Source organism: Phocoena sinus, chromosome X, assembly GCF_008692025.1.
Source record: "Phocoena sinus isolate mPhoSin1 chromosome X, mPhoSin1.pri, whole genome shotgun sequence".
In the NCBI taxonomy this organism is placed as follows: domain Eukaryota; kingdom Metazoa; phylum Chordata; class Mammalia; order Artiodactyla; family Phocoenidae; genus Phocoena; species Phocoena sinus.
This window is the reverse complement of record NC_045784.1, coordinates 16,942,714-16,957,724: the sequence shown is the minus strand read 5'-3', so window position 1 is coordinate 16,957,724 and position 15,011 is coordinate 16,942,714. Positions and strand designations below refer to the sequence as shown.

General features: G+C 48.4%; 1 protein-coding gene across 1 annotated transcript in view; it reads left to right on the top strand.

Moving 5' to 3' along the window:
• The window catches only part of MAP7D2 (MAP7 domain containing 2), a 107,555-nt gene that overhangs the window by 46,456 nt on the left and 46,088 nt on the right, over positions 1–15,011 (top strand). The window contains exons 2-5 of the mRNA XM_032620874.1: positions 5,667–5,744; positions 6,865–7,028; positions 13,448–13,559; positions 14,414–14,512. Of these exons, the coding sequence (XP_032476765.1) occupies positions 5,669–5,744; positions 6,865–7,028; positions 13,448–13,559; positions 14,414–14,512 (451 nt within the window). The 5' untranslated portion in view covers positions 5,667–5,668. The remainder of the gene's footprint in view (positions 1–5,666; positions 5,745–6,864; positions 7,029–13,447; positions 13,560–14,413; positions 14,513–15,011) is intronic.

Here is a 15,011-nt window from a genome sequence, read left to right as displayed (position 1 = left end):
GGCCATTCATTCAGCAAACATTTGAATACCCTGTGCAAGGTGCTGAGGATTCGAGGGCAAGGAGAAGATGAACAGGCTCAGACAGTAGCATGTGGAGTAGTAACAACCATGGCAAACGCTGTGTGTGTGGGGGGGGTGCAGGCAGGTGGCCGATCTTTCCTTCTGCAGACATGTTTTGGGGCCCACTCTTTGAGTCCACACTTAGCAGAGCTCTGGATATCCAGAGAGGAGCCACAGGCAGGGCCTTGCCCTGCAGAATCAGCATAGTCTAGAACAGCGGCTCTCAAGGTGACATCTTTAGGATTCTCTATGTATAGTATTGTGTCATCTTTAGGATTCTCTATGTATAGTATTGTGGACTTCCTATTTGATGAGCTCTTCATTCCCGGTTCCCTTTCTTTTGTCTGGACGTTGCAGTTGCATGGATGTGAGTTGTGATTGGGGACGTTACTTTAAAATTCATTTAATGCAATCAATTTTTAAAAGTTGAACACAGCTGGCTTCCCCTAAAAACCTTGTATTTCGATAATGGTTATTACATACCATGAATAATTGACTAATATCAGCTCATTAATATTCTAGTGGGAGAGTACCCCAGGCTAATAAAATTCATTTTTAAATTAGTTTTTAAAAAATGTGTTGCCACAGCCCAAGGATAACGGGAAGTTACTCCAAGCCAGAGCAGTTCAGTGAAGTATGAAATTTTATGCTGTTCTGTTCGCATAAAATAGTTGTTTGGCTGCTCAGTATCCTGTTTGATTCTCATTTCCTGTAGGGGTGAATTGCCCAGGAAAAGGCCTCCGGGGTGCACACTACCTGAGCGCTGTTGCCCTGGGAAGCATTACTACATCAAGACTGGGCCGGGGTGGCTCTGACATGGGTTCCCCTTGTGCTTCTGGTAGGTAGGACACCTCTGGGAACATGTCCCCTGTTCCCCCTTTGTCTTTGGGTCCCTCCCAGGGCTTTACACTTGGGCCAGAGTTTTAAACATTAAACTTTCTACTTTGAGGTCATTGCAGAGAGACCCCGTGTACCCTTTACCCGGTTTCCCCCAGCGGGACTAACGTGCAGCACTGTAGTGCACTCTCACAGCTAGGGTTGCAGACGCCGGCACAGTCGTCACTGCAAGGCCCCTTCGTGATGCCCTTTTGTAGCCACCACTTCCCTTCTGCCCGTCTTCCCTAACCCCTGGCAAGCACTGATCTCTTCTCCATCTGTTCTCATGGGGTTCAAGGATAAAATGGATCTCTGGTTTAATAACAGAGAGACAATACGTGTGCACGTGTAATACAAGGTACAAGGGACAAAGGACGACTGGGTACAACGCTAGGATTTCGGGCCACACAGAAAGAAGACTGCCTTGTGAATCGAATTCAGCATTAACTCTTGACTCTACCATGTGTTTAGAGGAGGTCTCCTGGTATTGTTAGCATTTGTGTATTAAGGTCAGTTGCCCTGGGTCTGTTAATCATAGTCTACCTTGATTTCTCTGGCTGTGTTGTTGTAGTGGTAATAACAGGTCAGGTCCACGCCCTCTAACACATAGGGAATGTCTGGTTTGTGCTCTACCCTTTCTTCCTTCGGGATAAGCCCAGGGCCTCTTGGCAGGGGTCCCTGGAGGGTCATCAGGGATCACAAGGTGGAAGTTGGAGATGTAAGTTAATTATTTGGCTTCTCTTCAAATGGATGTTCTGGAAATGATTGCTTGATAGTTCTCTTTTAATCAGGAGAGGCAGACGCTGTGTGGGGGAAGGAGGCCTTACCCCAGCCTTACTCACCCAGCAAAACTCAACCCTGTTTGGACTCTGAGAGTTTCCTTATTCATCTGTGTCCCAGAGCAGTTACGTGTGAAGGGTGAGAATCTCAAGAGTGAGCCTGGAGGCTCCTGGTCCAGTACTGTTCAGTACGGTAGCCACCAGCCTCCTGTGGCTAGTGAGTGCTTGAAATGGGCCCAGTGTGATGGAGGAACTGAACCGTTCATTGCATTTAATTTTGATTATCTTAAATTTAAACAGACACACATGGCTTGTGGCTGCCATGTGACAGCACAGACTCCAGGTTACCCACCTTGGGCTGTTTGGGTCACTCCACCCCACTCAGTGGGGCTAAGAAAGAATGGCTTGGCCCTGTTGCCCCCAGGGCCATCTGGCTACCCCCTTTCCCTACCCAGCGCCTAAACATTTCCAAACCATCAGTTTGAAGGGGAAGCAAATGATTAGCACATCTGTGCCCAGCTGGCCAGTGCGTGGCTCACGGTAGTGCTTACTTGGTACTTCTCTAATGAGTTGGACTTGCACTTCTCTCCAAATTTGCATGCACATTCCTGGGACAAGGATGGGACTTGTTCCTTGCGTACAATGCCGGGTCTCAGAAAGCCATGAAGGTTTCATTCATGGGTGCTAAGGTAGAGCTGTTAGTTTCCTCCTTTGCCAGAGAGCCGCATGGGAAAGCAGTAATTAAGAGTGTGTGTGGGTCCTGGAGTCAGGTTCTTAGGTTGGAATCTGGCGTCTCCACTTTCTGATGGTGTGGCCTTGAACAAGTTAACCTCTGTGCCTCCCTTTCTGTACCTATAAGATGAGGATCATAATAGTATCTCCGTCATCATGGGGTGATGGCGCCGAGTAAATTCAAGCAATGGACTTGGTTCGTAGATTGTAGCCTCCCGTTATGACGAAGCAGGTGATGACTAAGGAGCCTGATAATGAAGATTTTCTGGAAGGGAAATGATTTGAAGGTATGACTCTTACAAGTGCCCACAAGGGGGCAGCCTAAAATCTGTTAGTAAAGCCTCAAGGCAGCATGGCCAGTTTCAAATGTGCTTGGCCCTTTTCCCTCGGTTTTTCTTTCTTTCTTCTGTTTGAACAACACTTTCGGTGGTTCTCAGGCAGTATCTTAGATCTAGAGGGTGACAGGTCATGCTTGAGCCGAGGAGTTGATGCGGGTGCTGATGTCAGCATCTGTCCAGGTGGCCTAGGCTTCTCTTTGTAGCTTTTCACACAGAACAAATCCTTATTAATCAAACGCTTAAGGTAGAGACTAGAGCTTGAAAATGTTTAGAGGATCATTGAAGAGAAACCTGGTTTTGTCTCCCTGCTCCCCTTCCGCTGCCCACGTGGCTGCCTTTGGGCTTTGTGTGTGCACCTTGAGGCCTGTGGGGGTGGGGTGTGGCCCGAGCGGGCGACCCAGAGATGCACACCCGCCCTTGGTTCGGGAGCCCTTCCCTCCCGGCAGGGAGACTGAGAGCGCTCTGCAGCCAAGCAGAATGAACTTAGGGTTCCGCCAGCCAGAAACTGTGGGGTCTTGAAGGTGAGTGGGGTTTAAAAAGGTGCGAGGCAGGGAGATCAGCTCTGTGCTTTGTGACTGCCTGGAGGGGTGGGATAGGGAGGGTGGGAGGGAGGGAGACGCAAGAGGGAACAGATATGGGAACATAAGTATATGTATGACTGATTCACGTTGTTATAAAGCAGAAACTAACACACCATTGTAAAGCAATTATACTCCAGTAAAGATGTATAAAAAAAAAACCTCATTGTAGTAGCCCCCTTGAATAAAGTCTTCCTTACTATCTTAAAAAAATAAAAAGGTGCAAGGGATGTGGGGAAAAGGGGTCAGACTGGGGAGGCCAGCATTGATGAGTTGAGAAATTGGGCCTTTAAATTCTTGATGCTGTTCATGTCGTCGGTAGCATTGTAATGATTAAGAGTTGACAAAACCCAAATGAACTTATTTACAAAACAGAAATAGACTCACAGACATAGAAAACAAACTTAGGATAACCAAAAGTGATGGGGGGAGGGATAAATTAGGAGTTTGGGATTAACGGATACACACTACTATACATAAAATAGATAAACAACAAGGACCTACTGTATAGCACAGGGAACTGTATTCAGTATCTTGTAATAACTATAATGGAAAAGAATATGGAACAGAATATATATATATATATATATATATATATATATATATATAACTGAATCACTTTGCTGTACACCTGAAACTAACACAACATTGTAAATTAACTATACTTCAGTTTAAACAAAAAAGAGTTGACTAAAAACAAACATGAGGAGTGGCACTTGTAGTCAGGTTTATTTTCCAGGACTTCTCTCTTGAGCTGTAATATACCTGCTGCATAATCCAGGCTGCAAAATTCGATGCTCGTGGGGAATCGTGACAAGCCATTGTTTATCACGTGCATCCTCATGTGCATCCCTGCTGCCTGCACTGCGGTCCAAGCCTCCAGGTCCCTCTCCTGGGCAGTGGCAGGAACATCCCGAACAAGGGCACAGCTCACTGTGGCAGCGAGGCACAGTATGAAGTCAGCTGTGACGCTACCACGGAGGAGGGCCCAGGCGCTGGGAAGGCGAATCCGGTTGTAGTAACATGAAAGCCGATTTCTCCAGAATGCGGTCCTTGACCATTATATAAGTAATACTCATGAATGACCAGTTGTGACCAAGTGCAATAAATTATTTTTAATCCTAAAACTGCCATGAAGGTCATTTAATCTTTGATTCACAAAGCACTTTAGGGTCCTGTAGAAGATGGGTGGAGATGCGGAGCTCCTGGGATGTTTCCCGGACTTGCGGGGAATTGCCATTTGTTCCATTTTATTTGTTGTGGATATTTAAGTAACAAGTACAGTAAGTCCCCTACATACGAACCTTCAAGTTACGAACTTTCAAAGTTGTGAACGTGCGTTCCATCAACGTCAGGCGTGAGTGAAATTGCAGCTGGCCCTCCGTCTCCTATTACTGGTGATCCTTCAGCTCTACCACCTCCCACCTCCTCTCCCTCCTCCAGTCAGTAACTCTTCCTGCGTCTTCACTCGATGCCAGCCCCTGTATGCCAGCTGTTGTACTGTACTGCTGTACTTTTCAAGGCACTGTGCTGTAAGATTAAAAATGTTTTCTTTACTTCTTGTGTTTGTTTTTTATGTATTATTTGTGTGAAAAGTATTATAAACCTGTTACAGTATGGTACTATATAGCCGATTGTGTTAGTTGGGTACCTAGGCTAACTTTGTTGGATTTATGAACAAATTGGACTTACGAACGTGCTCTCGGAACAGAACTCGTTCGTATGTAGGGGACTTACTGTAAACAGGAGTACGTTATATTCCTTCTTTGTGATTCTAAAATGCTAAGATTGATATGGGAGCAAACTTAGCGGAAACGAAATCAAACTTGAGTGTTGTATTTTCTCAGTGTTCACCCGAGGAGCTCATACACGTCCCTCAGCAGTTGGCTCCTTCCAGAAAGTCAGATGTTCACTGTCTGTGTAATAATCGTGTCCACTTTTGTGCTTCTGCCTTCCCAGGGGAGCCGGACGGGGGGAGGCCCAGCGGGCTCTCTGCACGTTGCCAGACCTGTCACTTATTGCACCTTCTGACCCCTGTGAGGCCAGGCCTGGGGACGGAGGACTAGGGAGAGGGTTGGTTCTCTGGGGCTGGCATTGGGCCACTACCAGCCCAGCTTGGTTGGGGAGCGTGGCAGCCGCGGCTACTGCCCCTCGGCTCTCAGGATCGGGCCGTGTGTGTGGTACGGAGCACTGCTGTTGGATGATGTGTGCGTGCGCCCAGACCCAGGGTGCAGGCCAAGGGGGTCCGTGGCACTCAGCGGACGGGGAGAGTGAAGTCTTTCATCGTGTTTTCTCTCTTGTAGGCATGGATGGATTTTTAAAATCTGATGAGAGACAACGACTAGCTAAAGAAAGACGAGAAGAAAGAGAAAAATGTCTTGGTAAGTTGTGCACTTTGGCTGTTTAGGTCTAAGGGAGTGGAGATGTGATGATGTCTTTTCTCAAGACCCTTAGAAATTTGTGACTGAATGGGAAGAGAACTGGGGCAGTTGCTAGGTGAACGTGGAAAACTGGGAGCAAACCCGCACTGCCACTGGCCCGTTCAGAGTTGTTATATAATTCTCAGGACGGTTGATTTACTCCCTGAGCATGCGTTGAACCTCTGTTACTGGCACTGCGCTAGAGCTGTGGGTAGGATGCTGGAGAACGAGACAGTCACCGCCCCCGCCCGCTCAGGCGGCCTCTCCCCAGGGCAGCTAGAAGGGCCATGCTCGGGGAAATGGAGGAAGTCGGCACCGAAGGCCATTTCTGTGTTAGGACAGGGAACCCATTGAGAAAAGCTGTCATACCTCTTGCAGGCTATGGACAGATTCGTCCAACCTGTTACCCACAAGGTGCCACGAGGAAGGTGGAGTGGCTTCCCCAGGGCACTGAGACAGACGAGGAGCTTTCGAATCCTACTCCTTGAGTGCCTCCTGCTGGTCGGCCCAGACATTGCATCCTCCAGGGAACCCTTGCCTGCCTGGCCAGGTGGAGTTAAGGCCCTTAGTAAATGTCTCAGGAAGGAGGCCGGCCGATCCTGTTCATCGTCTTCTGTTTACCCTCACCCAGCTCAGCGTCTGGTGTGTGGTGTGTGTACAGCTAACGTGTCCCGAGTGAAGATACCCTGATAGCTCTCATTTCTCAATCCTGCGTGTGGCCTAGCCATTGGGATGAGTCTGACTTGACGGCAATGACAGGCAGAGCTCCCACGTGCAGGGGCAGTGAGTGGCCACTTTCCGCGCATTGTCTCATTCGGTCTCCACAACACTGTGATGTTGCACGCGCGACATCTCCACTTCACAGAGGAGGAAACTGAGGCAGAGAGATGACGTGGTTAACATGTCCAGGGTCACCCAGCTAGTGGCGGAGGCGCCAGAACGCTTCATCTCAGTCACTTCAGCCTACGATCCCACCGGGCTCTTTTTTGGGGGTCACTCTTACTTCTGCGTTTTTGGTATTAATCCAAATGGTGTGGGGTGCTCTGGTAATGACACCTCTCTGCTGCCTTCCTTCCCCCAGCTGCCCGGGAGCAGCAGATCCTGGAGAAACAGAAGAGAGCCAAGCTCCAGTACGAAAAGCAAATTGAGGAGAGGTGGCGGAAGCTGGAAGAGCAGCGGCAGCGAGAGGCGCAGAAGAGGGCCGCCGTGGAGGAGAAGAGGAAGCAGAAGCTCCGGGAGGAGGAGGTGAGGGCTGGGCCCCAGCCGGCTCCGCAGTTCACGCTAGAACAGGAACAAAGAGACAGATCCATTCAACTTAGCTGGGGAGTCTGTGCTTCTGGGACAGACACGAGGCTGGAGGACGGGCTGTGAGGGTGGAGGATAACATGACCTTGTATTCACTGCTGGAAAATCAAATAGTCTACCTTCCGATACAGACATGCTAGTCTGTTTATATTTTAATGCATATTCTTGATTTAATCATCCTTTCTCTCCAGTTATCTTTTAAAAAAGAAATGGAATGTAATTATCCCGACAGAGTCCTTTATTACTAAACTCTGAAAATATATTTAGAAAGCATATTTGGGGTACAGATTTTCTTAACAAGTGTATTTTAAGGGTGTAATCATAGCCTTGTATCAGGTGATGAACATTTTTTATTCATAAAGTATAGTGACTCGTCATTTATTTTTATTTTTTTACCACTTATAAAAGCATAAATGTATTACAAATTTTAATACATGATTAGTAAGCAAAAAGGTAAATATTTATTTTAAGTAGTAATAGTTGGCAATGATATTTGAATGAATTACCCTTGAATGAAGGATTTGTTTCTTATTTATTTATTTATTTATTTATTTATTTTGCGGTACGCGGGCCTCCCACTGCTGTGGCCTCCCCCGTTGCGGAGCACAGGCTCCGGACGCGCAGGCTCAGCGGCCATGGCCCACGGGCCCAGCCGCTCCGCGGCATGTGGGATCCTCCCGGACCGGGGCACGAATCTGCGTCCCCTGCATCGGCAGGCGGACTCCCAACCACTGCGCCACCAGGGAAGCCCCTTTAACTGTATACTTTTTAATTCTTTTTTAAAATTGGAGTACAGTTGATTTACAATGTTGTGTTAGTTTCAGGTGTACAGCAAAGTGATTCAGTTTTACATATACATATATTCATTCTCTTTTAGATTTTTTTTTAAAATATTACTCAATTTTTTTATTTTATTTTTTTAACATCTTTATTGGAGTATAATTGCTTTACAATGTTGTGTTAGTTTCTGCTGTATAACAAACTGTGACTCATCATTTAGTATGAACAATATAGAGGTTAATCGCCAACACTATGAGATACAGAGATGTTGGTATAAATTCAGTATTTTTTAAATCTATGAATTGTTATCCCTGTCTTTACCCTTTTGTCTTTTTTTAATTGAAAAAAAACACAAAAATGGTCACATACACAGAATTAGACCCATCTTTGCCCACAGAGCACAGGCTTAAATGGCGGCTTCTTTGTTCCTCTTAGTGAATGGAGGCCTGAGCCAGGGTCTTAGCCACAGTCACTGTTGCTTTCGCAGCCCGATCACTGTCTGCCTTTGTTAGCTCCTGGTGCAAATCCTAGCCCTCCCACTAAGCAGCTGGCAGCCAGGGCCAAGTCTCAGACCCCTCTAGCTCGGTCTCCTCAGCCCAAAACAGAGGTGGTCATAGGAGTTAAAAGAGGTGACTTCTGAAAGTGCCAGCAAGGCACCTGGTACAGAGTAGTCGCTCAGAAATGTTAGCTTCCCTTCAGTGTCTTCAGCTGACCCTGGCTGAAGCAAGGTCAAGAGAGAGCTACCCAGGAAAGATCATGGCACAGAGTGTAGAGACCAAGAGAAAAGCCACGGTGCGTTGGGGCTGTTTCAGTGACGGGGCGGATCTCTCCTTTCCCAGCCTGGGTATTTGTCGTGAGTGCTGGACTTGCCCCTTAACTTCCCATTCTCCCTTCCTTGACTCACAGCTTCTCTCTTTTCTCTCTGCTCTCTCCATTTCCACTCCTGACCTCCTGCGGGATTGCTGATTGCAGGGAATGTGTGTCACTGCCGTTTCCAGGAAGGGGTGCTGTGAAGTCACGGGAGACGCTTCCTGAGCCTCTGCCACACCTGACAGTGTCACACGGGTCCACCTTTGAGGGACCCGTGTGACAGATGAGGGGATGTCATGCCGGGTGATTGGTCCTGATGCAGCTGACTCGTTAGTGGCTGTGCTTTGGACAATTTCCTGTTTGCTTTGTGTGCTCCCTTTCACCCCTGGTGTGGTGATGGTGGGGAGTGGGGCAGGCTGCCTGCCCGTGGTCAGCACGAACACAGATTGAGCTTGCGCCCCTCTTCTCCCCACACACGGCAGGGCAGGGCTGAGAGCTGGGCCTCCCATGGGTGTAGAGCAACCGGAGGAAGCAGTGGGCTCCCTCCACCACCTGCTCCAGCCCTCTGAGCCCCCGGAGACCCAGGTGGAGCTTAGGGACTCTCACCATGCAGGCTGGCCTGTTAATCACCTCATCATCAGTGCTCTGCTAGTGCAGAGGTCCGATTGGCATTCTCATGGGTGATCTTTGGAGAGGACAGATAGGTCTCTGCTGCGGGAGCCCTTTCCAAAGGAAAGCCTTTGCATTTGCCCCCGTGGTTCGCTGGAGATCTTTGGGAGGGCTGCTGCCTGCTTGGCACATGGCTGTGGAGACTCTCCATCCTCTTCTCAGTGCCAGATTTAAGTCCTTTTTGTCAGGGCCTGTCTCTGTCAACCAGCGAGAAGCCTCCGCAGGAAGATGGTTCGTTCCATTTTGCTTCTGTAGCTTGTTGGAAAGTGTTTGCATTGCCCACAAACTCCTGCCTCTGTGGGTCTGATATTAGGAGCTCATAAGAGGCGTGTTGACCCCTCAATCCCCCACCAGCCCTGCCCTGGCTCCAAGTGCCTAGGACTGTTTCCATGATGTCGCTCTTGGTAACGCCCCACATCCGTGTGGGTGAGCCCCAGACTCGGCCTGGAGGCCTCCTCTCCACCAACACAGAAGTGGGCATCACAGCTGGCCTAGCTCCCAGAGGTGTCGAGGGCTGGAAGCTGGTCAGGCCTGTCCTTGCGAAGGGGGAGTCCAGTGTCCACTTGACACTCTGACCTTGAGCTCATTCTCGCTGGAGGCCCGCCTTCTCCTACGGGTGGGTTCTTCCAATCTTCACATGCCACACAGCTCCCAAGAATCAAGCTTCTGGAACAAGCTTTTGTCATCTGCCTGGGTTAAGGCTGACAGCACAATGCGCTCACCCCTTCTCCACTCAGGGGAGTATAGCTTCATGACTAGGGGCCCTGGAAAATGGTATTTGGTGAAGCCACCTCCGTGTTCCTCATGCGAAACTGAAGACCAGGAAAGACCTCTTTCAAAGAGCACCTTCATCTCTGTAAGTTACTTGAACACATCACAACTTCTCATGTTCTTCTTGCTTGATACCGAACAAAACCCACCAGGCTGGGTGTAAAAATGAGAACTTTCTGAACTCAACTAAGCAAGAACTTCACTAAGCCGAGAGCTGACTGCTCTCAGAGGGCATTGGCTGGCATGGGGCATGGTGATTACGTGGCTTTCTGGCCAGATGTGGACGTTTGTTTGCAGGGAGAAGGGCCCTCCACAGAGCCCTGCTTAGGACCATTTGGGGGCTTGTCCCCATGCGGTCATCCCCAGAACACATGTAGTAAGGGCAGTGGAAAAGGCACAGTCAGCCCTCCACTCCTTCCTGAGACAGTTGTCTGGGTAACAGTGGCCAGGCCAAGCCCTGCTGGAGGCCTTTCATACTGCTCGGCCAGCTCAGTGCACCACCTTGGTCGTGGATCTCCTCTAAGTTCATCCAGGCAGGTCTAGGGCCAGAGCTCAAGGGATCAAGGGTGAGTTGCCCTCATTCCTTCCTTCCACTAAGCCCCACCCAATAGAGGATATTCTAGGGACAATGATCTGCGTTGCCCTTTCCCCCTCCTCTGTTGATCATCAGATGATCCTCAGGAGAGCCAGAACTTGGCAGGAATTGCAGTATGCAGTATGCAGCTGTGATATTTATTAACACCGTTCATTCTGATGTGATTGAACTTTCTCGCACACGCTCTCTCACGCTCAGCCTTTCCTCTAACCAGTGGTTCTCAGCACCATCCCAGCACCAGCAGCACCCGCATCTCCTGGGCACTTACGAGGAATGCATTGTCAGCACGCTCACCTCAGACCCGCTGACTCAGAAACTCTGGGGGCGGGGCTCAGCAACTGGTGATTTAACAAACCCTCCAGGTGATTGTGATGCAGACTCACTCCCATTTGAGAACCAGTGCTCTAAACTGCCATGTTAGCAATCCTGCTCTTCAAATCGAAAGGCTCAGGAGTAGGTCTGGCTTTGGATGAACATTCCCTTAAAACTATGCCCCTAGATAGCTATTCAGTGATTCGGTTGGCCGTGAGTCTTGGTGTTCTTTGTTCTCACAGTCTCCTAGTAGATGAAGGGCTTTTTTTAAAAAATAAATTTATTTTTTATTTATTTATTTTTGGCTGCATTGGGTCTTCGTTGCTGTGAGCGGGCTTTCTCTAGTTGCGCCGAGCCGGGGCTACTCTTCATTGCGGTGCGTGGGCTTCTCATTGCAGTGGCTTCTCTTGTTGCATGCAGAGCACGGGCTCTAGGCACACAGGCTTCAGTAGCTGTGACACGCGGGCTCAGTAGTTGTGGCTCGCGGGCTCTAGAGCACAGGCTCAGTAGTTGTGGCGCACAGGCTTAGTTGCTCTGTGGCATGTGGGATCTTCCCGGACCAGGGCTCGAACCCATGTCCCCTGCATTGGCAGGCGGATTCTTAACCACTGCGCCACCAGGGAAGCCCAAGGACTGTCTTGTGAGGTCTTTCTGACACGTAGGCAATCTCCCATAACCCACTCAATACTAAATTCACTCTGAGGTGAAAGATTTCAACACTTAAATTAGGTCATTGGTGGGAGGCAGGGGATGTGGGGATATATGTATATGTATAGCTGATTCAGTTTGTTGTACAGCAGAAGCTAATACAACATTGTAAAGCAATTATACTCCAATGAAGATGTAAAAAAGTCAGGTCATTGGTTAAATAATTGATGTTAAATCCATATGAAGGAATACTATCGAGCCCCAGTCTTGAGTGATCAGACTTCAGTCCTCAAATAGTCAAGAAGTTCTAGTTCCTCCAAGCCCTCATCTTTTCTCAGACAAACCGCTGGGGCTGGCTGTCCGAATTTAATGGGCCAGGGTCTTGAGAACAGGATTCTGCCAGAAAATGCACACTCATGGTTGTAGAGTCTCAGCCAAAAACTAGAGCGCAGTTAATAGCAAATACAAACCTGAGACTTACAGGAGGAAAGAAATCCCCTTTCTGCTCACAGGTCCCTGGAGAAGCTGTCTTTTAGCAAAGCGCCATTCGGAGGAGAAATTATGCAGAGGAGGCTGAGATGTGGAGAATGCTCATCTCATCCCTCTGGTGTGGACAAAAGGGATAGATCCAGGCACCTCCTAAGTGACCTTTTTGTGTTTCTACTGAGTGAAATAAAGGAGCCTTTCCCCGATCCTTAAGTCACGGTCACTCAGTTGGTGCTGCCCTAAATTAATTTTGCTTGCTTGTTTATTTAAGCCATGAGAAAATAGCATCTTTTTGTTTTGAAGTTGGGCTAGGATTAGCCCAGTTCCTGCAGCACCTCAGGGTGGGGTTTTATGAGGGTGAAAAGGTGTCTGTGTAACCGTTTACCCTGTGGGCCTTCTCCAGTGGAGGCAGGGAGCAGATTTGGTATTTGCAGTGTCATTGCAGTGCCAGGGAAAGACTTGCCAGCCGTCAGGCCCAACTTTATGAAAAGAATAATTTGGTTAATACAGGGGAGTGCTTTTGATAAATGCTCTGTTAGGAGAGAAGCCTGGTGGTTTTTCTCTTCTGGCTAAAAACTGTTTAGTTCTTACTCCCTCCCCCCGCCGCCCCCCCCCCCCCCCCCCCCCCCCCCCCCCCCGCATCTAGCTCTGAGAATGCATAGATGCTTGATTTTGTGGACAGGAGTTTCTCTACTTTTGTCTCTTGAATTTTGAAATATGCAGTATTATCCCCAGATACTACGTAGCAGAAAAGTGTTATAATGTAGAGAACAATTAATTCCCCTTTAAGACGTTCTAAGAGGAAAATGGGACTTTGCAAAATGCACTTCAAAGTCATGGTGTATCCCCCCAAAAAGTTATGCTTAAGGCTATTAAAATTCAAATTATATTTCAGTTTACTCAAATCATAGTCCTTGATGCTTGTCAACAAGGGAGGATGCAGTTGGTTCTAGAGCACAATTCCAGTTCTACTGGATGGGACAGGCCTCAAGGAGTTAATGCTTGTCTGGCATTATTCTTAAACAAATCAAGGCCTGGCTGCGGCAGCAGCCTCTCCCCTGAGAGGGAAGAGGTGCTGGGGCTGGGAGCCAGCACTAGCCGCCTTGTTTACTCTCCGCCCACTAAGAAGGCGCTGGCGTGGTGGGGAGAGCACGAGTGCCTGGGTTTTGGATGCTGAGCCGAGAGACCCGTCTGGTGACTCACCCCCCCACCCCCACCCAGCGCGGAGGTGCAGCAGTGCCGCGGGGCTGGGTGGTTAATCTTGCTGTCTCTTGCGTGAACCGGGCAGGAGCGGCTGGAGGCGATGATGCGCAGGTCCCTGGAGCGCACACAGCAGCTGGAGCTGAAGAAGAAGTGCTCGTGGGGAGCATCACTGGCCGCGGGGCCGGGAGGACGCGATGGTGAGTGAAGGGCTGTCCCTGCATCGCAGGGCCCGGTGGGGAGATCTTGGGGCAGGAGGGAGATCACGGGCAGGCTGGCACCCGCAGGATCTGGGGGATGCTTTGTACCGATCTGCAGGTACCTTTTTCGGATGTGATGTTTAAAGCTGCCAAGCTTCCTGTGTATGCATTTCTTGCGAAGGGGGTCTGTTCATTCTTCTTGCTCACAAACAGCAGTTGATACAGTAACTGGGCTTTGAGGTAAAACAAAAGAAAAACAAAGAAAATGAATGTAGAGCCTGGTTAGCCGGATCCACCTAGCAAGCCCAGAGGTAACCTAATTTCAGGGAAGGTCAATGACAGTAGGCTCAGTCATGGCTGCAGCATGACGGGGAAAGGCTGAGCAGCAGTAACCCCCCTAAAAGGAGCTGGGGTTCTTCCCTCCACATTATTTATTTTTGTTGCTCTTTCAGTTTTGTTTTAAGGTGACTTATTTATTTCATTATCCAGTTCATACTCATCTTTAAATTTTCAAATGTTTAATGTATGGATTGTTACTAGTCCCTGGGTGGTTCTGCCCTCTTTTTAGTGTCTTTTCTGTGTCTGCCATTCTGTTATGCAGGAGCTATATACCAGCTCTTTCTGAGAGCAAATGGGTTTACATGAGTGGTACAGTTTCTTGACTTTGCTGTATTGTGCTTTTAACCTTTTGTCAGTGAATATACTTTTCTTTTCTTTCTTTTTTTTTTTTGAGACGTCAACAACCCATCTCAGTTACTTTTTCTGATTTCCTAATAGAAACTAGAGTCAACCAGAAATTGGGACTTTTTTCTTTTACCTGTCTTTGCTCTGATTTTTTTTTTTTTGCTGTGTAGGTGAATCAGGAAATACCCCACCCCCTCCTCTAGGTTTAGCAGCCAGCACCCTCCCTCCGGACCCAGGGACCACTGCCGCCGCTGCTGAGTCCACCAACGGTATATCCGAGCATCACTGTGCCATGGCATTTTGTGATGACTGTCCCGGTCACCCTCCTCCATCACTGTGTCTGTCTCAAGCACTTTTACAATTGATTTCTTAGTCTGACCCCTTAGAACTTTTTTCTAGAAAGTGAATGACATGCCCATATTTCTTTGTTCGTCATCGTGGAGCGTGCATGCCTTACATCCTAGTACCCTGGAGACATTTCATCTCTAGCTCACTAACTTCTGCCTTGAAAATCTTGTCAGTGTTTGACTTCTGTGCGTTTAGATCTTCAACGCTCTCATGTATCATTGGTTTTTAGGCATTAAGTAGTAGGGTATTTCAATCACTTCTGGTTACCAGAACCTAGAATTACACGGAGTTCTGGGTATTAATGTGATGGATTCCTGGAGAGGTGTTTGAGTTTACCAGTACTAACACTGTGAACCCAAACAAGGAGATAAATTGGCTTTGTTCTTGATTTCCTCTCTCTAATAGGCTCTCTGTTTCATA